Source organism: Oryctolagus cuniculus, chromosome 18 (assembly GCF_051225735.1).
Source record: "Oryctolagus cuniculus isolate XC-2025 breed Fujian yellow rabbit chromosome 18, ASM5122573v1, whole genome shotgun sequence".
NCBI classification, from domain to species: Eukaryota; Metazoa; Chordata; class Mammalia; order Lagomorpha; family Leporidae; genus Oryctolagus; species Oryctolagus cuniculus.
In genome coordinates, this window is record NC_142884.1 from 8,348,647 (window position 1) to 8,371,194 (window position 22,548).

General features: G+C 60.1%; 3 protein-coding genes, 1 long non-coding RNA gene and 1 other non-coding gene across 17 annotated transcripts in view; 4 read left to right on the plus strand and 1 right to left on the minus strand.

The window, feature by feature from the left end:
• KLK1 (kallikrein 1) overlaps positions 1–502 on the plus strand; it is a 3,153-nt gene extending 2,651 nt beyond the window's left edge. Inside the window, exons 4-5 of the mRNA NM_001099971.1 lie at positions 19–155; positions 347–502. Coding sequence (NP_001093441.1) covers positions 19–155; positions 347–502 — 293 coding nt within the window. The remainder of the gene's footprint in view (positions 1–18; positions 156–346) is intronic.
• LOC127489395 (transmembrane protein 202) overlaps positions 1–12,610 on the minus strand; it is a 27,775-nt gene extending 15,165 nt beyond the window's left edge. The window contains exons 1-5 of one of the 6 annotated variants that reach the window (XM_051840777.3): positions 12,083–12,610; positions 2,987–3,120; positions 1,922–2,068; positions 1,511–1,639; positions 745–1,379 (exon numbers count right to left, since the gene is read on the minus strand). In XM_051840777.3, the coding sequence (XP_051696737.1) occupies positions 1,198–1,379; positions 1,511–1,639; positions 1,922–2,068; positions 2,987–3,104 (576 nt within the window). In that variant the 5' untranslated portion in view covers positions 3,105–3,120; positions 12,083–12,610 and the 3' untranslated portion in view covers positions 745–1,197. Of the gene's footprint in view, positions 1–744; positions 1,380–1,499; positions 1,645–1,921; positions 2,069–2,986; positions 3,188–12,082 lie in introns of those variants that run through there. The other 5 variants (XM_051840778.3, XM_089319339.1, XR_016224822.1 and 2 more) reach the window with 5 other exon arrangements.
• LOC127489391 (uncharacterized) lies at positions 3,517–11,857 on the plus strand. The gene is given in 5 exon segments (XM_089319344.1): positions 3,517–7,654; positions 7,907–8,156; positions 8,702–8,848; positions 10,231–10,362; positions 11,364–11,857. Coding segments are annotated over 5 exon segments (1,527 nt in total). The 5' UTR covers positions 3,517–6,724; the 3' UTR covers positions 11,432–11,857.
• On the plus strand, positions 12,600–21,885 carry LOC149120758 (uncharacterized). 8 transcript variants are annotated; one of them, XR_016224830.1, is made up of 4 exons: positions 13,351–13,631; positions 14,741–14,784; positions 15,352–15,422; positions 21,642–21,885. It is a non-coding gene; the product is annotated as an uncharacterized LOC149120758 (long non-coding RNA). The 8 variants fall into 8 exon arrangements; XR_016224826.1 differs by having other exon boundaries at positions 13,390–13,631; positions 15,195–15,422; XR_016224825.1 differs by lacking the exon at positions 21,642–21,885 and having other exon boundaries at positions 13,322–13,631; positions 15,195–19,286.
• LOC127489397 (small nucleolar RNA SNORD88) lies at positions 13,898–13,987 on the plus strand. The gene has a single exon (XR_007917336.2). It is a non-coding gene; the product is annotated as a small nucleolar RNA SNORD88 (small nucleolar RNA).
• Positions 21,886–22,548: the final 663 nt, after the last annotated feature.

The following is a 22,548-nucleotide window of genomic DNA, read 5'->3' on the forward strand; positions in this document are numbered from 1 at the left end:
CCCCCGCCCCACCCCCAGTCACTTACCCAGATGAGCTCCAGTGTGTGGACCTCAGCATCCTGGCTAACAGCGAGTGTGACAAAGCCCACGCCCAGATGGTGACAGAGTGCATGCTCTGTGCTGGCCACTTGGAAGGCGGCAGAGACACCTGCGTGGTGAGCCAAGCCCCTCTCCCCCCAACCCGGGGTCTTGCAGCGTAGGGGGAGGGGACTCAGATTCTGAGCTGGGGTCCTGCCTTCAGAGCGGGAGCTGCACACGGGACACCCCTGCCTGCCTCGGGGAGCCGCCCCCTCTGGGTCCCCATGTGTGCCTGCCTCCCCACACTCTGTCTCCCCCGCATCCCCAGGGCGACTCAGGGGGCCCGCTGGTCTGCAACAATGAGCTGCAGGGCATCACGTCCTGGGGCCACGTCCCATGCGGCAGCCCCAATAAGCCTGCCGTGTTCACCAAAGTGCTGTCCTACGTGGAGTGGATCCGGAACACCATAGCCAACAACCCCTGAGTGTCCGCCCCGCCCCCTGCCCCCCGCCCCCCGCCCCCAGTAAAGACGCAATGTGCATCCGAGGCAGGACCGGCTCCCGGATTTTTGGCCGCCCAGACGCCAGGCACCCGCACTTTCGGGATCCGCTCCACGCCCTGGAAGGGGTCGCACAGCCAGGGATGCCCGGGGTCTCCGCTCACGCTGCGCCCGACCCTGCCCTGGGAGGGAAGTGGCGGGCAACCACAGGGCGTGACGCCGAGAGGTTGGACAGCACCCACAGTTTATTGAGTCGGGGGAGGCCGGGGTGTTGTTGCAAGCCACGCCTTCCAGGGGAGGGGCCTGTCCTCCCCTAAATGCTGGGCGGGCAGCGTCCTCCCGGGGACAAGCGCAGGGCTCCGGGAGAAGACTTTCGAGGTGGGCGGCCCCCGATAGGGGTGGGGAGCAGCTCTGGGGTGGGGCCTGCGAGGGCCAGCACCTGGGGGCGGGGCCCCACGGAGTAGCCGCCCGGCGTGGGGCTCAGCTTCGGCAGGGACGGGGAGGAGGTGTCGGACTCTAGGGACCCAGTGGGCGCAGACAAAGCCGGGCAGGGCGGGTCCTGGCGGCCCACCTGTCCCCGAAGGAGCAGTTGTGAGGGGGTGGAGCCTCACGGGGAGGTCACATCTTGGGGGCGTGGCCCGGCGTCTGGTCAGCGTCCTGAGAAAGCTGGAGGGCCCGCCCTAGACGGCGCAGGAGGTGGGCGGGTCCGGGGAAGGCTCGGGGCCCCTGGCCGGCCTCCGGCGTTTGGAATCAAACCTGAGGACGCACTGCTGCAAGGCCCAGCGGCGGTAGCTCCCCTGCCGATGCCTAATGGAGGTGCCCTTGCTCCACATGCCCACTTGGTTCAAGTAGGACAGGGCTCCTGGGGGGGAGCCAGGTGGGCCTTCGGCTCCGAGCCCTGCCTGGCCCCGCGAGGTCCGCCACCGCCCGGCCCCGCCCCCTGCCCTGGCGGGACCCCGCCCCTTCCCCCCCTCCTGGAGGCCTCGCCCTCACCGGCCCACAGCATCAAGACGCTGGCGCACCAGCTCAGGTAGAAGGTCACCAGGTAGGATACCTGTGGCCTGGGGTGCAGCGACTGGCAGTTGACCACAAAGAGCGTCAGGCTAAGCACAATCAGGAGTCCTGCACTGGGGTGGGGCCAGAGACGGACAAGAGGCTGGACAGTGAGACACGGAGACGCCCCTGGCCACCCACACGCCCACAGCGGACACACAGAAGGGCACGTGGGGAGAGGAAAGGAGAGAAAGACCCCCACACCCCCACACACACCTGGAGCGGGAGAGGGTGCACCTGACACACACACACACACACACACACAGCCCGAGGCAGGGACCTGGCGGACCTGGGAGCCGGGGGGAGAGGCTGGGGCGGGCGAGGCACCCCCCCACCGCGCGCCGCCATTACCGATGCTGATGCTCAGCGAGCTGAAGACCAGGTCCACCTTGCTCAGGCGGCGGAAGGCTGGCCAGAAGGAGATGCCCATGGCCGGGAGCAGGACGAGGCACGTGGCCAGGGCCAGCATCATGAAGCCCTTGCTCATGTGGATGAGAACTGGGGGAGGGGAGCAAAGCGGTGCCAGTCGCCCCCAGGCACCCCTCAGGGTCCCCCTCCAGAGTCGGCCCCGCCCCGGAACCCACAGCAGACACCCTCACCGCCACGGACCACTCACGCGGCCAGTCACTCCTGTCTCACAGACACGGCCTTCAGAGAACCCTCGCCCCAGGGGCACCCGAGGGCCCCAGCCCACCCCGCTCCCTCATCCCAGGGCACCCAGAGGGCCCCGACCCAGGCCCACTCCCTCACCCCAGGGGCACCCAGAGGACCCCCAACCCCACTCCCTCACCCCAGGGCACCCAGAGGACCCCAGCCCGGCCCCACTCCCTCACCCCAGGGCACCCAGAGGGCCCCCGGCCCCACTCCCTCACCCCAGGGCACCCAGAGGACCCCAGCCCAGCCCCACTCCCTCATCCCAGGGCACCCAGAGGGCCCCCGGCCCCACTCCCTCACCCCAGGGCACCCAGAGGACCCCAGCCCGGCCCCACTCCCTCATCCCAGGGGAACCCTGAGGACCCCGGCCCGGCCCCACTCCCTCACCCCAGGGCACCCAGAGGACCCCAGCCCAGCCCCACTCCCTCACCCCAGGGCACCCAGAGGGCCCCCGGCCCCACTCCCTCATCCCAGGGCACCCAGAGGACCCCGGCCCGGCCCCACTCCCTCATCCCAGGGGCACCCAGAGGACCCCAGCCCGACCCTGCTCCCTCATCCCAGGGCACCCAGAGGGCCCCGGCCTGGCCCACTCCCTCACCCCAGGGCACCCAGAGGGCCCCCGACCCCACTCCCTCATCCCAGGGGCACCCAGAGGGCCCCCGACCCCATTCCCTCACCCCAGGGCACCCAGAGGACCCCCAGGCCCACTCCCTCACCGCAGGGCACCCAGAGGACCCCCGGCCCAGCCCCGCTCCTGCTCACCGGTGACTTGGCCCTGGATGGCACACTTGTGTCTCCTGCAGTCCGTCCAGAAGCCCACGTAGCCCGTGTAGGAGCCCTGCAGGTAGGCCATGCGCCCATCCACCACGCTCAGCATCATCAGGGTTGCCAGGATGCTGAAGACAAGAGACCAGCCCCGCAGGATGAACTTGCGGTCCTCCTCCCAGGTAGAGACAAGGTCCGCTGGGGAAGAACAGACGTCTGGGGGCCTGGGTCTCTCCACCCCTCACTGCACCCTCGTCTCCTTCCCCACCCAAACCACAGCCACAGCCCCCTGCACACCTGTGCTCCTGTCCCATCCCCAGCCGTAACTCCACCCCCGGCACCACCCTCGACCCAGCCATCCTGTCTCCACCTGCAGCTGTGACCGCATTCCCACCACTCACCTTAATGCTAGACGCAAGCCCCCACCCCCACCCCATGACCCTTTCCTAACCCAAGCCTGCTTGCCTGGCCTATTACAATCCCATCCTCTGGTCTCCATCCCCCAAACCCCAGTTCCATCCTGGCCCCCAGCCTCATCCCCTTATCCCTGCTCACCCCTGTCCCCACATTCCCAGTCCAGGGCATGGGTCACTACAGCAGAGGCTCCCAAGTGTGTTCATGAGGGCAAAGCCCCTGGGGCCCAAAGAGAGGACCTGAGTGGTTCACACCACACCTGCAGGTGCCTGGGACCCTGTCCCCCTTCCCAGTGTCGTCTCACACCCTCCCCCTCTGACCTCCCACCCTCAGCCACACGCAAGACTCCACAGGGTCCCTCCCACGACCAAGGGCCCTCCTCCTCAGGACACTCCCCTCCCCCTTAGCCCAGCCTGCCCTGTCAACTCCAGGGTCACTTCCTCCACATCTCCTTGTCTGCGCCTGGCACCACCAGCACCAGCACCACCCCATCCCCTGCCAGCCTAGCTCAGCTAGCCCCCCACACTGCAGACTGCACACTTGTGGCCAGTTATCTAACTTTATTATTACTATTTTCCTATCAATCTGCCTCAACAAATCAACACGAGGGCAGGAAACAATCCGTTTGTCTTCCTACCTCATCTCCATTGCCCAGTACATTTGGTCAGCAAAAGTAGGAATGAATGAGTGAACGGGCGGGTGGGTGGGGCCATAAGCAATTCATTCATTCAGTGAGCACGCACTGAGCAGTCCTGCACAGGGGCCGTTGCGAGGGCTGGAATGAGAGCACCAGCCGTGCAGTCCCGAGAGCTACAGTAATCTTAATGTCCAACAGGAGGGGAGCTGTCGGAAGCACACGAGGGCCAAATGCCACGTGGCAGAGCCTGCTGGCACCTGCCTGGTGCAACAGAGTAGAGGCTGAACTTGCACCTGGGTCCGGCACGCCTGGAACGGAGCCTACATCTCCCACCTTCCCTTGCAGCTCCAGTGGCCCTAGGACGGAGTGTGGGCCATAGGGTGGTTCCTGCCCAGTGTGCGTGGAGGAGGGAGCCATGCAGGCCAGGGACAGTGTAGGAAAAGAGGGAGCCCAGACGGCAGCATCAAGGTTCATGTGTGAGAGAAATAATTTTTCAATCATTTGAATCACCAAACAAATCGCAACTAATCCTCAATGGAATACCTCACCTCCCTGATTCTAAAATGCACACTTTGCACATTTCAACACCTCTGCAGCTCGGGGATGCATCATATAATCTGTAGCATCTTTTTTAAATGTTTATTTTCACCTACTTGAGAGGCAGAGTAAGAGAGATGAGAAAGAGATCTTCCAGCTGCTGGTTCACCCCCAAATGCCCACAACAGCCAAGGTCAGGCCAAAACCAGGAGCCAGGAACTCCATCTACGCCTCCCATGTGGGTGGCAGACGCCCCAGTACCTGAGCCATCACCTGCCACCTCCCAGGTGCACTGGCAGGAAGCTGGATCAGAAGCAGAGTAGGAGCCTGCCCTGTGGTGTAGCAGGTGAAGCCACTGCCTGCATCTCATATGGGTGCCAGTTCAAGTTCCGGCTGCTCCACTTCTGCTCCAGCTCTCTGCTGTGGCCTGGGAAAGCAGTGGAGGATGGCCCAAGTCCTTGGACCCCTGCACCTGCGTGGGAGACCCAGAGGAAGCTCCTGGCTCCTGGCTTCCGATCAGCACAGCTCTTGCCATTGTAGCTAACTAGGGACTGAACCAGCGGATAGAAGACCTCTCTCTTTCTCTCTCTCTCTCTCTCTGCCTCTCCTTCTCTCTCTGTGTAACTCTGACTTTCAAACAAATAAATCTTTAAAAAAAAAAAAAAAGAGCAGAGTAGCCAGGGCTCAGACAGGCGCTCTGATAATAGTATTAGGGTGTCCAGGCAGCAGCTTAACCCACTGTGCCACAGCACCAGACCCAATCAAGAGCATCTTAAAATCACTATGCCATGTTTTAAAGATCACAGCATTGATCAGGGTTGTGTCCTAGGGTCTATGGGATGCAACGCTACATGTTTGCTAAAAATGCAGTAACATGGATATTCACGTAAGTAAAGACCTAAAACCTATGCGTGCTTTTATTTGTAAAGATCGTGGCAAAAGCCAAAAGAAAGGATGGGGATCGTTATTTGAAAGGTCGTCACCCCTAATCCACAGGAGAGCTTGCACAGCCAACTTGGGGTTCCTGCACCCCTGCTAAATGCTCTTTGAGATTTTTATTTTTAATTTATTTGAAGGGGAGAAGGGAGGGAGGGAGAGAAAGAGAGATAGAGAGAATGATTTTCTATCTGCTGGTTCACTCTCCAAGATGGCTAAGCCAGACTGAGAGAGATAGAGAGAATGATTTTCTATCTGCTGGTTCACTCTCCAAGATGGCTGAGCCAGACTGAAGCCAGAAGCCAGGAATTCCTCCAGGGCTCCCACGTGGGTGGCAGGGATCCAGGCACGTGGGCCATCACTGCTGCCTCCCAGTGCCTTAGTAGGGAGCCGGGTCAGAAGCAGAGCAGCCAGGGCTCCAACCAGCACTCTGTAGGGATGCTGGTGTCACAAGCGGCCCCTAACCCACCGCACCACACCAGCCCTGCCCCCGGTGGCTGTGGCAGGGTCTTCCTCCCAACTCAAGCCTCAGCAAGAGTCTTGGAGCTCGGGGAGCAGGCTCGGGACCCTCGAGACCCCAGGGAAGGGTGAAGGGAGACAGAGACAGAGGAGGAAGAGAGGGGACAAGACATGAAACTGAGAAAGGAATAGAAGGATGAAATGGATTCAGAAAAGGACACAGGAACGGGTGGGGGCGGGGAGCAGGTGGGAAAAGGAAATCATAAATTCAGCTCTCAGACCCCCCAAAACAGAGTGCACCCCAGAGCTGCTGCTGACCCAGCCCTGAGCCCTGCCCCTCCCCCGACCCTGCCCTTACCCCCTGATTCCACCCTGGGTTTGCCCCGGCCCATCCCTGACCAGTGACCCCTTTCTCACCCAACCACCGGATCCTGACCCTGCCCAGATCCCACGCTGAGCCCTCCCTGACCCAGCCCCAGCCCCTGTGTCACTCACGCAGGGGCCTGGGGGAGTCTGAGGCCATGGCCAACATCCTGGAACCCCCTCCAACTGTCATGGAATCCCCCTGCTCCCAGGGGCGGGCCAGGCTGAATCCCTGAGCCCTGCCTGCGGCCACGGCACAGAAACCAAGACACCAACGCCGAGGAGCAGAACTGATCCAGAGAGAAGCTGACCAGCCTCCAGGTAGCCATGAGGTGGCCGAGGTGGGGGGCTGAGCCTATCTGAGGACTGGCCCCGCCCTGCACCTCCCCATGTCCCAGAAGCCTCAGCCTGACCCCCTGGATGCTCAGCCAGCAGCTCCCAACAGCACCCAGGCCGAGAGCCATGACTCTCCCCCGGTCATCTATATCCGCCGGCTCAATGCCCACGACCCCACGCCCATCATCCAGAGCCGTCGGGCCAGCATCTGGGGAACCTCCCCGATAGCAAACACCTCCCAAGTCAACAGCCAAGAGCTGTTCCCAGCTCTCAGAACCCGCCGGGTCAGCATCCAAGAGCCGCTTCCCTCTGGGACCCCCCGCTGGGTCAGCACCCAGGAGCCTCTTCACCCTGGGAGCCCTCGCAGGGTCAGCATTCAGGAGCCGCTTCCCCCCGGGACCCCCCGCCGGGTCAGCATCCAGGAGCCGCCTCCCCCCGGGACCCCCCGCCGGGTCAGCATCCAGGAGCCGCCTCCCCCCGGGAGCCCCCGCCGGGTCAGCATCCAGGAGCCGCCTCCCCCCGGGACCCCCCGCCGGGTCAGCATCCAGGAGCCGCCTCCCCCCGGGACCCCCCGCCGGGTCAGCATCCAGGAGCCGCCTCCCTCCGGGACCCCCCGCCGGGTCAGCATCCGAGATGCCTCAGCTTTGCAAAGTCGCAGCTTCAGCTCGCAAACCTCTAGCGTGCTGGGCAGCATGGACTCCACCCTCCAAGGCAGTTCGGTCAACGTGCAGAACTACCTGACGGCCCAGAATAGGAAGCAGAGCCTGTCGTCGGCACGGTGCAGCATCGAGGTGCCCCCGTCCATCACCCACAGCCCCGAGGCCAGCATCAGCAGCATTGAGTCTGTCATCTGTGACTCCCTGGACAGCCTCGAGGAGGCCGTGCAGGCTCAGCTGGAGCACAGCACCCTCGAAGGCACCCACAGCTTCACCTCGGTCACCTCCATTGGCGACCTTTCTTCCCGGTGAGAGACAGGGAGCTGGGCTGTAGGCAGAGCTCGGACCACAGCAGCAGACAGGGGTCGGGGCCCGGAAGCCATTGCATCAGAAAGGAGAGGGGTGGCAGGGTTTGGGGCCTGTGGGGCAGGGCACAGGCAGAGACCCGGGTGGGGAGGGTGCGCGGAGGTGGCTGGGGTCGGAAGGCGGGACCAGGGCGGCTGGGTGGGCGGCGGGTCCCGGAGCCGCCGACACGGTGGACCGTCTGCGGCCGGCAGGTTCCAGAAGGGCAGCCACCAGTCCCTGCTGCCCATATGCTGGCGGCTGCTGCACGAGGCCAAGAAGATCACCCGCTACGTGAGCCTGGTCCTGACGCTGGCCGGCTTGCTGGTCATCAACCTCATCTCCCTGGGCCAGCCCTGGCTGCACTTCCAGGTGCCGTTGCGGCCCCCCGGGGATCCCGCCGGCCCCCAGACCATCCCCATCGACACCATCATCTTCGTCCGCTGCCCCGACATCTCCTGCCTGCACGAGTATGACCAGAATGCCTGTAAGGCTGACACCGGGCTCTGCGCTCCGGGACACATCTCCCGCGCCTCCTGTCCCTGCGCCTCCTGTCCCTGCGCCTCCTGTCCTCTCACCTCCTGTCCCCGCGCCTCCTGTCCCCACGCCTCCTGTCCCCACGCAGTCCCTGCTGCCCTGGGAGGCCTCATTGCCCACCTCATGCCCCACAGCACCAACATCCATTCCGGGGGTCCCAACACATCTCCCCTCACCTCCTGTCCCCGCACCTCCTGTCCCCACGCAGTCCCCACTGCCCTGGGAGGTCCCCGCTGCCCACCTCACGCCCCACAGCATCAACATCCATTCCGGGGGTCCCAACACATCTCCCCTCGCCTCCTGTCCCTGCACAGTCCTGGCTGCCCACCTCACACCTTGCGGCATCGACATCCACTCCGGGGATCCCAACCTCAATCTTCTTATAACGAGAATCAACAGCTGTTTGGGGGCCGTGGGGAGGGAGGGAGAGCACACCCCCAGGCTCGCTGGCGGCCCTCCCGCCATGCTCAGACCACAGGGTCCTGCCCCCTCCAGATTTGCTGGACCTCGCCTGGGCCTTCATCGTCTTCTCCAGCATCAGCAGCCTCTGCCTCTTCATCACTCTGGTCAGCACCATCTTCTTCACCACCTCCAACCTGCCTGTGCTCGACTTCTCCATGTTCGTCAGCAGCGTCCTGACAGGTGCGAACCTACGCTGCCCACCTCGGGAACCAGGGCTGGTCAGGAGACCCCACCCCCCCACATTCCAGCCCCTTCCTCATCCCAGCCCACCACCTCCCAGCGACTAATATCAGTCTCCAAGTCAGCCAGGGCTAAGCTCCCCCACCAGCCAGCCTCATCCTCAGCCGCGTCCCCTCCCTGACGCCCAGCCCATCTCTCAGCTGCTCCATCTTCTTGCCAGCCTCCAAGCCATCCGCGTTACGGTCCCCAAGCCGTGCACAAATCTCAAGCCCTGACTTGACTTCATTCCTAGTCATGCTCAATGCTTGTTTCAAGTTCGGCCTATCTCTAACACTTGAACTTTAACCTCAAGCTTCATGCCAGCCCATCTCTGCCTTCTCAAACCTCGACAACCCCATAGAGAACCTCACTCTCAAGATCAACCCCCCATCCCCAGCTGCGTGCTTACCTATATCCAATACCCCCCAACCTCAGCCCCAGCCCTTCAACTTCAGCGTCTACTCAGAAGCCAACGCCACCCCAAGTCCTGTCTCCCCACCGCCAGCCGCTCTGAGTCTAGTCCAAGCTGCCTCGCCCCTCTGAGCCACAGTTCTGTCATCTGTAGGGTGGGGATAAAACTTCCTAGCACGTGGCGTTGTCACGAGGACCGAGTTGAAAAGCACCAGTTTTCCCAGGGAGCTGTTTAATTTGCACAAGTCCTGACCGGGATCATCTCTCCACCCCCAGTCAAACACCCAGGATTCATACACTGAGTGGAGCAGCTCCGTTTTCCATGGGCACGCCAAACCGTACTTTTAAACAGCTGGAGTGGCTAGCTTGGAGCTGGGGAATGCTGTGTTCCTGTCCCTTGGGACAACTCCTCCCAACCTCCAGTCGCAGAGCGTTTCTGGAGAGTGAGAGCTAAAGCCAGGAATCAAGAACGTTTGACTTCTCGATTCTTTGTAACTGGTGACTTCTCGATTCTTTGTAACTGGTATTTATCCTGTTTGTGTAGGAGCTCTTATTATCTAACTATAAGGTACAAAAGGTGAAAAAACACTGTTGGTTTTAAACCATCTAAAACAGAAGCCCGGAATTCAGGACTCGCTACAGGAACCGCGCCAGCCTCAGCACCTCCTCATGACGCCCCTACTGGATGTGGGTCCCACAGTTGTGCCCACTCTAGGCCCAGCGAGACAAACTGGCCGCCCTGGGCTGAGGGGCGGAGCTCTGGTGGCCCCAAAGCCCGTGGCGGTTTCCGATGCCACCCTCGCCTGGCTAAAGGTGGAGACTCATGCTTCCAGCGTGCTGCAGCCTCTTTCCCAACTCTGAGCAGGGGTACAGGGGCCGGGAGGGTGAGGAGGGGGGACAGCGAGGCTGACCTCGCACTCGCGTCCGCGCAGGGACCAGTATCATCCTGGGCGTCCTGTTCTACCTGCTGCAGGCCAGCCAGTTCCTGCAGGAAGGCATGACCTACAGGCTGGGCGTCAGCTTCTACCTGGCCTGGATGGGCGTCTTCTTCTTCCTGATGATCGGTCAGGCTGGGGTCTGGTGCTGGGGGGACAGAGCCTGGGATGGGGCACTGGGGGGGACAGAGCCTGGAGTGGGGCACTGGGGGGACAGAGCCTGGGATGGGGCACTGGGGGGGACAGAGCCTGGAGTGGGGCACTGGGGGGACAGAGCCTGGGGTGGGGCACTGGGGGGACAGATCCTGGGGTGGGGGCACTGTGGGGACAGAGCCTGGGGTCTGGTGCTGGGGGGACAGAGCCTGGGGGGGGCACTGGGGGACAGAGCCTGGGGTGGGGCACTGGGGGGACAGAGCCTGGGGTCTGGTGCTGGGGGGACAGAGCCTGGGGTCTGGTGCTGGGGGGACAGAGCCTGGAGTGGGGCACTGGGGGGACAGAGCCTGGGGTGGGGCACTGGGGGACAGAGCCTGGAGTGGGGCACTGGGGGACAGAGCCTGGGGTGGGGCACTGGGGGGGACAGAGCCTGGGGTGGGGTTACTGGGAGACAGAGTCTGGGGTGGGGCACTGGGGGACAGAGCCTGGGGTGGGGGCACTGGGGGACAGAGCCTGGGGTGGGGCACTGGGGGGGACAGAGCCTGGTGTCTGGGTGCTGTGAGGGACAGAGCCTGGGGTGGGGCACTGGGGGGACAGAGCCTGGGGTGGGGCACTGGGGGGGACAGAGCCTGGTGTCTGGGTGCTGTGAGGGACAGAGCCTGGGGTGGGGGCACTGGGGGACAGAGCCTGGGGTGGGGCACTGGGGGACAGAGCCTGGTGTCTGGGCGCTGTGGGGGACAGAGCCTGTGGTCTGGGTGCTGGGGGACAGAGCCTGGAGTGGGGGTGCTGGGGACAGGACTGGGCAGGGTGGGCCTGAGGCAGGAGACAGGGAGAGGATGCAGAAGGGGGAGGGGAGATGGAGTTGAGCTTGGACTGCTGCCTTTGGGTCTGGGGTCTGGGGTAGGCCTGGGGACAGGACCCGGGTCTGGGCTGGTCTCAGGAACTGCCTCACCCGCTTCTTCCCTCTTCCTCACCAGGTCTCCTGTCCTACTTGAATTACAAGAATTTCTGGTCCATTCTGGCACTGCAGGGCATCTGGATTTAAGACCAGGACCATGTTGGCTCTCAAGGCTCCTGGACAAGCACCTGCGGGTGCGGCTTCTTGCTCCTACCCCACCCCAGACACGGGTCCATTTTCAGTCCTCTCTGATACCCTCAGCCCAGATTAATAATCTGTATTTTTAAATAACCTCTGGCTTTGTTTATTTGTTTGTTTGTGCAGAACAGTCTTGTATTTAGTTCAGGGCCTTGGACACCCTCCGTGGAGCCGCCATCCTGCCCTGGGCCAGCCTCCAGCGAAGGGGAGGAACTCAGAGGTCAAGGTCAGCAAAGAGCTGGACCCCTGGTCTCTCTGCAGCATGCAGATGGCGGTCAATGTTTGCTGAATAGCTGGCTCCCCACCCCCAAGCCCTTGGGGATTTATCCTGTGCCTGTGCAATCCTCAAGGATTCCCATTCCTGAGCCACGTCCACGCCCCCGCACCCCCGCACCCCTGCACCCCCGCCCCCGCCCACCCTCCCCCAGAGCCCCCAGCACAAGGCTGTTCTGTGCCTAATGGTGCGGGGCTACCTGCGGAAGGCGACAAGGGCTGAGCCCCGAGGACAAAGCTCAGAACAAAGACCTCGCCCCTCGCCCCCCAGCCCCGCCCCTGCCGGCCACGGATCGCTGTCCCCCGCGGCACAGGCGCGGGACCCACCTGGGCTCGGAAGCTTCCTTCTGTAAGCGGGCACGGGGCTCAGACTCGAGTCTGGGACGGGCAGGCGCTCTCTCTCCGCAGGAATTACAGGTCGTGTGCCCGGCGCCAAGGCCGCCGCAGGGACCACGCAGGTCCCCCAGGGGCTGCGCGTCCGCCGGGCACAGGTGCACGGGACGCCGCGGGCAGACCCGGCCTCCCTGGCTCTGGAGAGGGGGCGCAGGGCGCGGGGCCCCTGCCAGGAGGCGCCCCTCGGAGGCTGCAGGGCGGCCGGGGTGCCGGGTTCCGGGAAGGCCAGGGTCGCGCAGGAAGGCCGGGGCACTGGCGGCCAGCTCACGAGGGGGCCTGGGGGACCCCGGAGACACAGGGACAACTTGGCTCTCTCGGGAGTGACACGGAGTCAGCGATGAGCTGCAAACCGAGAGGTTCCCGTCGGGGGTCTCCTCACCAGATGAAGACCACTTAAAATCCAGGGAACCCCCCCAAACACGCTGTGGGGAGGGGGCGGGGCGCACGCGGGGACCCTCAGGACCCTACTGTAATAGGATGGGGGCGGTGCCCGGGACAGAGCCTAATTAAATATTTCCAGGGGGCGGAGTTTGGGGCGGAGCGGCAGCGCACGTGGAGATGCCCCTGGAAAGTGTCATGGCGTCCGGTGCATGATGGGAAGTGAGGCTCCAGGATGCGCGCGGGGCGGGTGGGCGGGGCCTGCCGCCATGTTGGATGTTCAGGGAAGGGACGGGGGGGATGGGCGGGGGGGCTTGTGATGGATGGGCGGGGCTTGGGGTGGGCGGGGTCCTGGCTGGCCTCAGCCCCGCCTCGGCTACCTCCCGGCCTACATCGTAAATAAACGTGCGTTTTCGTCGCATAAAAGACTCCTTGGCCACTGTGAGTGAGATGATCCACCGGCGGGAGCTACTGGGGTGGGAAGCAGCTTCCCCCGTGAAGTACTTATTTGAGAGACCGAGAGTCCCACATGCCGGCTCACTCCCTGCACCATCTAACCCGGCGGGGCCCCCACGTCGAGTTCCTGCTCGGGGCCAGAAATCCTGGCGCCCAAGCCCCTCTCGTCCCAGCCCCTCCTCCCTCAGCTCCGGAGTCCGGTCCCGCCGCCCGGCCGCCACGCGGCCTCCTGCCCAGGAAGACCCTGTCAATCTCCTCCCCGGCCCCGCCCCGGGCTGCTTCGCGCCTCTCAGCGTCCGCCCTCCTCCGCGGCCTCCTTCTTGCCCCGCCCCCCCGGGGTCCTTTCTCGTCCCGCCTCGTCCTTGGTGCTGTCCTCAGATTTGCCTGACACTCCTGACAGAACGACCGTCCCGGATGTCCCTCAGATCCTTTTTATTTCGTCTACAGAGAGAATATCTCCTCATCTTAGCTGGGAGATTCTCCAAATAACAGGCTTTATTCCCTTCCCCAAGCACCAGGGCTGCGTTTCGTGCACAGGCGTCCGAACTGGACGCCCCGGGCGGAACCCAAGATGGCGCCGGGGGGCTTTGCGGGCGGCCCGCGCTGTTAAATAGGAGCGCGTGGCCGTGGGGCGTCCCGGTCGTGTAAGGTGAGAGGCAGGGGCGGACGGGATGGGCGACTCCTCACTGGGGGCCGGCGGTGGCTGCGGCGCGAGCCTGGTCGGGTGGGGGGTGGGCTCCCTGCGGGGAAGGTGGCGGTGCTGCGAGCGTGCAGTTGGCCTCCAGCCGGGCCGCGCCATCTTGCCCGTGAGCTGGGGGACCCGGAAGGGGTCTACCACCCAGGGGTTTTGTTCTTAGTTTATTTGAAAGAGTTAGCGGGAGAGCCACTGCTTGGAGCCCCCGAGGGCGGCTGCCGAGGCTCCCATGATGCCTAGCACTGGGCTCCGATCGCCGTGAGGACACAGTGCGCCCCGGGACCTTTGACACCCGGGGGTCTGAGGCGCCTCGGCTCTGAGGGTGTGCACCGGGCCCGTTTAGGTGCCGCGGGTTGGACCCCGGGATCGGCAGTGAGCTCCCGCCTCGCGGGTGGGGAGAGCGGGGATGGTTATGTGGGAGCCAGAGAGCAGAGGCCGCCGGGAACGATTTTGGTTTTTTTTTAACTTTATCTTAAATATTTGTGATGGAGAGGAGAGGCTGAGAAACAGATGTTGGCTTCCCAGACGGCCACTACGGCTGGGACCGGGCCGGGCCAAGGCCAGGAGCAACATCCGGGTCTCCCGGAGATGGCGGGGCCTCAGCACCTGGGCCGGCGTCCACTGCCTAACCGGGGTCCGGAGCGGGACCTCCGGGACTCCGGGGACACCGACCTCGCACAGCGGGGTCGCTGCCCACCTCTCAGGGTGGCCGGCACCGGCTGTGGCCATCGCTGAGCACGTGGTGGGCCCGGGGACCCTGGCTGCCTGCGCCCCACTGACTCCCCCCCACCCCATCTGACACAGGGGTACCCGCAGACGCCGCAGCCGGGCCGCCGCAGGGAGCGGGGGCGGGGCCCACCTCAGGGTGGCCGGGACCCTGGCTGCCTGCGCCCCACTGACTCCCCCCCCCCCCGCATCTGCCACAGGGGTACCCACAGGGAGCGGGGGCGGGGCCCACCTCTCAGGGTGGCCGGCACTGGCTCTGGCCATCGCTGAGCACGTGGTGGGCCCGGGGACCCTGGCTGCCCGCGCCCCACTGACCCCCCCCCCCGCATCTGCCACAGGGGTTCCCGCAGACGCCGCAGCCGGGCCGCCCGTGCCGCCCCAGGTAAGCGGGGGCAGGGGCGGGCCGCGTGATGCCCAGCGCCGGGCTCTCACCGCTCTGCCTGGTGTTGGGAGCACTGTGCTGGTCTCCCTGTGCAGGCCTCTGTTGAGAGTCACCTTCAGCTGCGGTCCGGAAGGAGGACCACTAGAAAGTCCCTGTGTGCAGCTCACTGATGGCTGGCTTCAGTGCTCTGCTGACCCCACGAACTCTCGTGCCTCGATGCGCACGTCTGGTGGCCGGGAGACCCCGCGGTCACTCCCTTTGTCAGACTGCTGTTGGTTGAAGGCTCCCGTGACCCGCTCCTTTGAGCTGTGTTGTAAGATGACCCCTGCTCGCCCTCACTGTCCATCCCTGCCTGGTGCTACATGAGCTGCCTCCTCCTCCAGTAAAGTGAGACCTTGGTCTCCATGCAGGTCTGCCCTCCTCGTGCCCTAGCCGATTACCCCGGGCCGGGGCGAGTGGCGCCCAGTGTGGGCCTCGAGGAACGGGAGCTGAGCTGAACGTCGCTGAAGAGCCGGCTGCTTGGTCGAGGTTGCTGCCTTGTCTCATAACGATTCCTCTGTGATACAGGCCTGAAGAAGGCGAGTGAAGACCTGCAGAGTGGTCACCGCGTCCTGCCCCATCCGACACAGGCCAGAAAGGTGAGAAGAGCAAACACTCACTAAACAAGAATTGTTTGTAAGAGGGCGAAAGGCCTCCCTCAGGACGGGAGGAGCAAGCGTTAAGACACAGGATCTTGTAGATTTTTTTATTCTTAGATGTTTGTCCTTGGTTTCCGCAAGAAGGAGCTCTAGATGATGAGAGATGGCAACGGGCAGGGGAACGTCCTGAAGACTTAGCACACCTTTGGTCCCGAGAGGGTTCCTGAATCTTACAAATAATATCCTCCAGGTTCGCCATCTTCGAACTGACGCCTCAAAGGTCGTAGAGGATGGCGGAACCTTTCTCAGGACACAATGTAAGGGAAGTCAGAGTTCTCTCAAAGCCCCCTGATCATCCCCGTCCCTCTGTTTCCATTTCTGTGCCGCCGGAGGACACAGAGAGGGACATTAAAAAACCTGGATCCCTCTTTCCCGTTTTATCAGGGATGAAAGCAGGTGACCCTCTCCTGAGGATGAGGCACAGCTACATGACAAGGCAGCTAAATGCAGCCGCGCTTGGCCCTGCCTCCGCATTATGCAATCCCCCTCCCTTTTTTCCCCTGCGCTGGCCTCAGCCCCCACAGATGACTCTCACCCGCCCGCCAAGCTATTTAGAGCTCACGAGAGAAGCTCAGGCCTTAGAAGCCTTGCTTCAGGCTAAGAGGGAAGAGGCAGGCTTGCTCAGACAGCTCCGGGAGCTCGATCAGAAACAGGGACCAGGTCTCAGGTGCGGCCTAAGAACCCCTCCAAAGAGCAAGGAAGTCCTGGGAACAGTGAGGATGACGACTTCGGGTGAGGAAGATGAGAATAACCCCTTGACTATCAAAAAGCAAGGTTACCGTCCGCTGAAGTTGGAGTGTGTAAAGAGTGCGGCCTCTCTGGGCCCCTGCCCGCTCTACCCTGCCCCTTTTGGAATCCCCGAGTGAGGACTGGCTCACGACTGGGAAATGCTTGCCAAAGCCTCACTCAGCAGAGGCCAATACCTTTCGTGGAGGCCACCCCTCCCAGGGATTGGCTGTTCCCTCCATTTCTAAAATCCAACAGGGGGCGCAAGAACCGTCCAGTGATTTTGTGAGACGGCTCGGTGAAGCTGCGGAACGGTTCGTGGGGCCTGCGGAAACTGATAGTGAACTTATTAGATACCTGGCCTCTGAAAATGCCAGTTCCGCCTGAGGGCCGCATCGCGCCCTCGTGGCCGTAACAAGACCCTTACAGATTATACCAGGCTTTGTGCAGATGTTGACCCAACTTCCCACAATGCAGCATTGGCTGTCGGCGAGACCAAAAACAGGGGCGTGTTTTAACTGTAAACAGCCCGGTCATTTCCAGAAGGGGCGCTCGGCTCCTAAGATGGACGGCCGACCCCACCCCCTCTGCCCTCGCTGCAAGAGAAGAAAACACTGGCCCCGGAGTGCAGGTCAGAAACTGATGACCAGGGAAACCCATCCAGGGAAAGGGCCCCGAGGCAACAATGGGATCAAACCCTGGGGCTGTCGGGTTTGTCCCCCACTCTCCAACCCTCCAGGTGTAGCCTCCCGCACGCGGCAGGGCAACAACAGGAAGTGCAGAGTGGACCTCTGTGCCCTCCCCCTCGGCGTTAGCCCCTGACTCGGAACTCAAGTCCTTTCCACTGGAGTTTGGCCCTTTACCCTCGAATGTCTGGCTTAATCTTAGGACGTGGGAGCTCCGCCATTCAAGGCCTCCATGTTTCCCCAGGCATTCATTGAAAGGAGCGGCCGTGAGCCACCATGAAAGTGGCCTTAATGAAATAGAAAAGCAGGGCTCCTGAGACAAACAGTTCCAGAAACAGTCATGGGAAATGGGGGAGTAAACTGGTTCACAGAGAAAGCAGTTAGATACTAAGAGATACGGGCAACAGAACATCCTGTTGTGTACATAAGCCCCCTCCCCTGTGCTTGCTCAAGCTTAACAAAGAAACCGCGAGGCACGTAGGGCACGTAGCCACCCCTTTCTGCTCTTCAAGGACCCCCTCCCCTTGTCCAAGCTTAGACACGTAGGGCACGTAGCCACCCCTTTCTGCTCTTCAGTGACCCCCTCCCCTTGTCCAAGCTTAGACACGTAGGGCACGTAGCCCCCCCTTTCTGCTCTTCAGTGACCCCCTCCCCTTGTCCAAGCTTAGACACGTAGGGCAGGTAGCCACCCTTTCTGCTCTTCAGTGACCCCCTCCCCTTGTCCAAGCTTAGACACGTAGGGCACGTAGCCCCCCCTTTCTGCTCTTCAGTGACCCCCTCCCCTTGTCCAAGCTTAGACACGCAGGGCACGTAGCCCCCCCTTTCTGCTCTTCAGTGACCCCCTCCCCTTGTCCAAGCTTAGACACGTAGGGCACGTAGCCCCCCCTTTCTGCTCTTCAGTGACCCCCTCCCCTTGTCCAAGCTTAGACACGTAGGGCACGTAGCCCCCCCTTTCTGCTCTTCAGTGACCCCCTCCCCTTGTCCAAGCTTAGACACGTAGGGCACGTAGCCCCCCCTTTCTGCTCTTCAGTGACCCCCTCCCCTTGTCCAAGCTTAGACACGCAGGGCACGTAGCCCCCCCTTTCTGCTCTTCAGTGACCCCCTCCCCTTGTCCAAGCTTAGACACGCAGGGCACGTAGCCCCCCCTTTCTGCTCTTCAGTGACCCCCTCCCCTTGTCCAAGCTTAGACACGTAGGGCACGTAGCCCCCCCTTTCTGCTCTTCAGTGACCCCCTCCCCTTGTCCAAGCTTAGACACGTAGGGCACGTAGCCCCCCCTTTCTGCTCTTCAGTGACCCCCTCCCCTTGTCCAAGCTTAGACACGCAGGGCACGTAGCCCCCCCTTTCTGCTCTTCAGTGACCCCCTCCCCTTGTCCAAGCTTAGACACGCAGGGCACGTAGCCCCCCCTTTCTGCTCTTCAGTGACCCCCTCCCCTTGTCCAAGCTTAGACACGTAGGGCACGTAGCCCCCCCTTTCTGCTCTTCAGTGACCCCCTCCCCTTGTCCAAGCTTAGACACGTAGGGCACGTAGCCCCCCCTTTCTGCTCTTCAGTGACCCCCTCCCCTTGTCCAAGCTTAGACACGTAGGGCACGTAGCCCCCCCTTTCTGCTCTTCAGTGACCCCCTCCCCTTGTCCAAGCTTAGACACGTAGGGCACGTAGCCCCCCCTTTCTGCTCTTCAGTGACCCCCTCCCCTTGTAGTTGCACCCTATGGTATGTTAATTTTGTGGTTTTGCCCTTTAAAAACTGTAAAATGATTGTTCGGGCCTCCTCTTGCTCCGCTGCTTGCGGCAGCCAGCAGAGGGCCCGTTTGCGCAAATGAAATAAAACTGCCTCCTGTTTTTTTGCATCGTCTGGTCTGGAGTCTGTGTTTCTGGGGTCGGCACAAAAGGACACTGCTACTGGGGTCCTTCACATGATTATACCAGGGAAATTAAAATAGTGGCTATTGCCTCCCAGGGACCTATAACCATCCTCCTGGGACAGCGAACAGCCCAGTTAGTATTGCTACCTCTTTTTTTTTTTTTTTTTTTTTTTTTTTTTTTTTTTTTGACAGGCAGAGTGGACAGTGAGAGAGAGACAGAGAGAAAGGTCTTCCTTTGCCGTTGGTTCACCCTCCAATGGCCGCCGCGGCCGGCGCACCTCGCTGATCCGATGGCAGGAGCCAGGTGCTTCTCCTGGTCTCCCATGGGGTGCAGGGCCCAAGTACTTGGGCCATCCTCCACTGCACTCCCGGGCCACAGCAGAGAGCTGGCCTGGAAGAGGGGCAACCGGGACAGAATCCGGCGCCCCGACCGGGACTAGAACCCGGTGTGCCGGCGCCGCTAGGCGGAGGATTAGCCTAGTGAGCCGCAGCGCCGGCCAGTATTGCTACCTCTTAATAATAGCCCCAGCCACAGAAACCAAAGAGGCTCTCAAAATTTTGGTTTTTCAGACGCCTATTGAGTACAACAAATCACAGAAAAAAGGCCTTTACTAAAACTTAAACTGGATGGAAACCCTTTGCGGGTCCTGTCGATACGGGAGCAGATGCTACTATTATTTCTAGTAAGGTTGGCCCCCAGCTTGGCCCCTTGATCCCTCCTTAACTCATTTAAAAGGAATAGGCCAAACTTCTAATCCTCTCCAAGGTTCTCGGGTAATTCCGTGGGAAGATGAAGAGAGAAACAAAGGCACGGTACAACCCTATGTGGTCACTAGCCTGCCTGTTAATTTCTGGGGCAGAGATACTCTTTCTCAGATGAGACTTCAGTGCAGCTCAAATGAATTACTCAACAGATGCTAAACCAAGGGGACCGCCCAGGCCAAGGACTAGGGAAAAACTCTCAAGGATGCGTGACTCCCGTTACCATTAAAGTCAAAACAGATCGCACCGGTATTGGCTAGGAAAATGTTCCTTAGCGGCCATTGACGTGCCTGTACGCCAGGCAGATACAATCTCCTGGGTGAGAACAGAGCCTGTGTGGATCAATCAGTGGCCTCTGACATCTGAAAAACTGACCGCAGCCACAACGTTAGTACAGGAACAGCTCACTGTCGGTCATACAGAACCAACCACTTCTTGAAATACCCCAATTTTTGTTAAAAAGAAAAAAATCAGGAAAATGGAGACTCCTACAAGACCTTCGAGAAATTAATAAGGTCGTGATCCCTATGGGTGCCCTTCAACCTGGCCTTTCTACTCCAGTTGCTATTCCTAAGGGTTATTATAAAACAGGCATTGATCTAAAGGATTGTTTTTTCATTATTCCTCTTCACCCAGAAGATCGCCAATATTTTGCATCCAGCCTACCAGTAACAAATTTTAGAGGTCCTATGCCCAGATTCCAGTGGAAGGTCTTGCCTCAAGGGATGGCCACAGCCCCACATTATGCCAAAAATCGGTGCCCAGATTACAGACCCGTTTAGATTAAAAGATCCCTCTATATACATAATCCATTACATGGACGATATTTTACTTGCTGGCCCAGATAAACTCCATATTTGTTTTCTCTGTCACTGGCGAGGTTACCTCTGACGTCTCCTGTTGTTCTGCCCAGTTGGTAGAATTGTTTGCTGTTTACAGGTTTTGCTCAGTTTCCCTCCTCCCCTTTTAACTTGTACAGTGGTGCCTGTATTGCCCAATCCATACCATTGCCCGAGACGGTGCCTTAGATTAGCCAACTGCCAATGCCTCGCCTCTGTTTTCCTTACTACAACACTATTGAAGCTAGAAATGCCCCCTTTTTTGTGGGTCACATTCGTGCTCGCTCCCGTCTCCCTGGCCCTTTGGCCGAAGGTAGTGAGATTATAGATGAAGCCACTCAGTGAACATTTTTGGCGGAAGTCAGTTCACTCGCTCAGGCTAAGGAAGCCCATTCTCTACACCACCTTAATGCCCAAACCCTTCGCCTTCTCTTTAAAATTACCCAAGAACAAGCGTGACAAATTGTCACAGTGTCAAAATTGTTACTCTACTGCCTGTGCCCCATTTGGGGGTCAGCCCACGAGGGTTGGTTCCAAGTGAGTTACGGCAGATGACGCTACTCAAGTTCCCACTTCGGCAGTACACATGCCTTCATGTCACCATCGACACCTTGAGCAGATTCCTTTTTGCCTCTGCTCACTCTGGTGAAGCCTCTAAAATGTTACTGCCCATGTGCTCAGCTGTATAGCAGTCATGGGAAGGCCTAGTCATTAAAACAGATAACGGCCCTGGAGATACTGGCAAAGATGTTCAGTACTTCTGTAAACAACTCCAGATTCAACACATCACTGGAATTCCGTATAACCCCCAAGGACAAGGCACAGTTGAGCAAGCCCATCAAACACTTAAAAACATGCTTCAAAAACTTGACGCAAACCTTTTGTCCTTCGGTAGGGGCACCAAAAAACGTTCTCCGCCATGCCCTATTTCTGTTGAATTCTCTAGCCCTGGACAGCTGGTAGGTCTGCAGCTGATCGTTTCTGGCATCCACAGTCCACTGACTGATGCGCCACGTACTGTGGAAGGATCCTCTCACCTCGCGATGGAAGGGTCCTGACCCCGTGCTAATAGGGGGGAGAGGGTCAGTCTGTGTATTTGACAACAAAGAAAATGCTGCCCGGTGGTTGCCTGAACGTTTGATTGGCCGATTGAAGATTTCCCCTGTCAAAACAAACACCTTCCTGACAATGCTCTTACACCCTAACGGGTCTTTGACCCCATAATTATCTTAACCAACAGACCCAGGAAAAGGCCCTGTTCCTGAGGTCACACTCTCTCTCCAGGTACCACGAGGGCTGCGCCGTTTAATCCACCGCAGAGAAGATGGAAGTCCTAATCTTCCTCTCCAGTCTGACCATTCGTGCTGCTCCCCTGAGACATGATGCTCTCCGGATGCCACTTGCAAACACTGCAGGATCAGGTGATATCTGCCTCTAGCAGGGTGTGCACATAGGAACTATCTTGGGGTCCTGTTTGATGCCCGTTTGTCATCCAGCCGAAGAGATTAAAAATCTTACCTTGTCGCCATTCCCGAGCAAGACTCTTTCTTACGCGGACGCGTATGGTTGGGGAACTCCATCTTATACATTACCGAGGCCATGAGTGAGTTAATGCCGCCTCGTGGAGCTGTCACAAAATGACACTGGTGCAGTGATAAATGATCCAGGAAATGCAAGAAATTAGGTAATGGGCTACATTGTAATAAGACTCAAGAGATCCATGGTTGCCTCAGCAGCCTGTTTCTTCCTTCTCCTGAGATGCTAGATTGTGAGAATGTTACACCTAGACAACGTAGGGAACTCTTTTAGACCAGTCCTGCAATGAAGTACATCTGTTGTCAAAAATAGAAGTAGACGCTCTGACCTTTTCATTGGTGGGATTCCTGGTCTAGCTGTAGGTGCTTGTAAAACTTGCGTGTGCCATGGTAAAAAATACTCCTCATTCTTCAGCTGCCCTATCCTTGCTAAACGAAGCACAAGTGTTACGGCAAGGTATTCTAGAGAATCGTGCAGCCATTATCTTCTCTTGTTACATCACAAAAATGCAATCAAGTTAAAAATCTGTGGTGTTTTAATCTTACTGATAACTCCCATAGTATTTCTATTGAAATCCAAAAACTCACAGATCTTGCTTCTCGCTTTACTCAAGACAAAGGGTCCGAAAGCTTATTCAATTGGCTATCATCTTGCC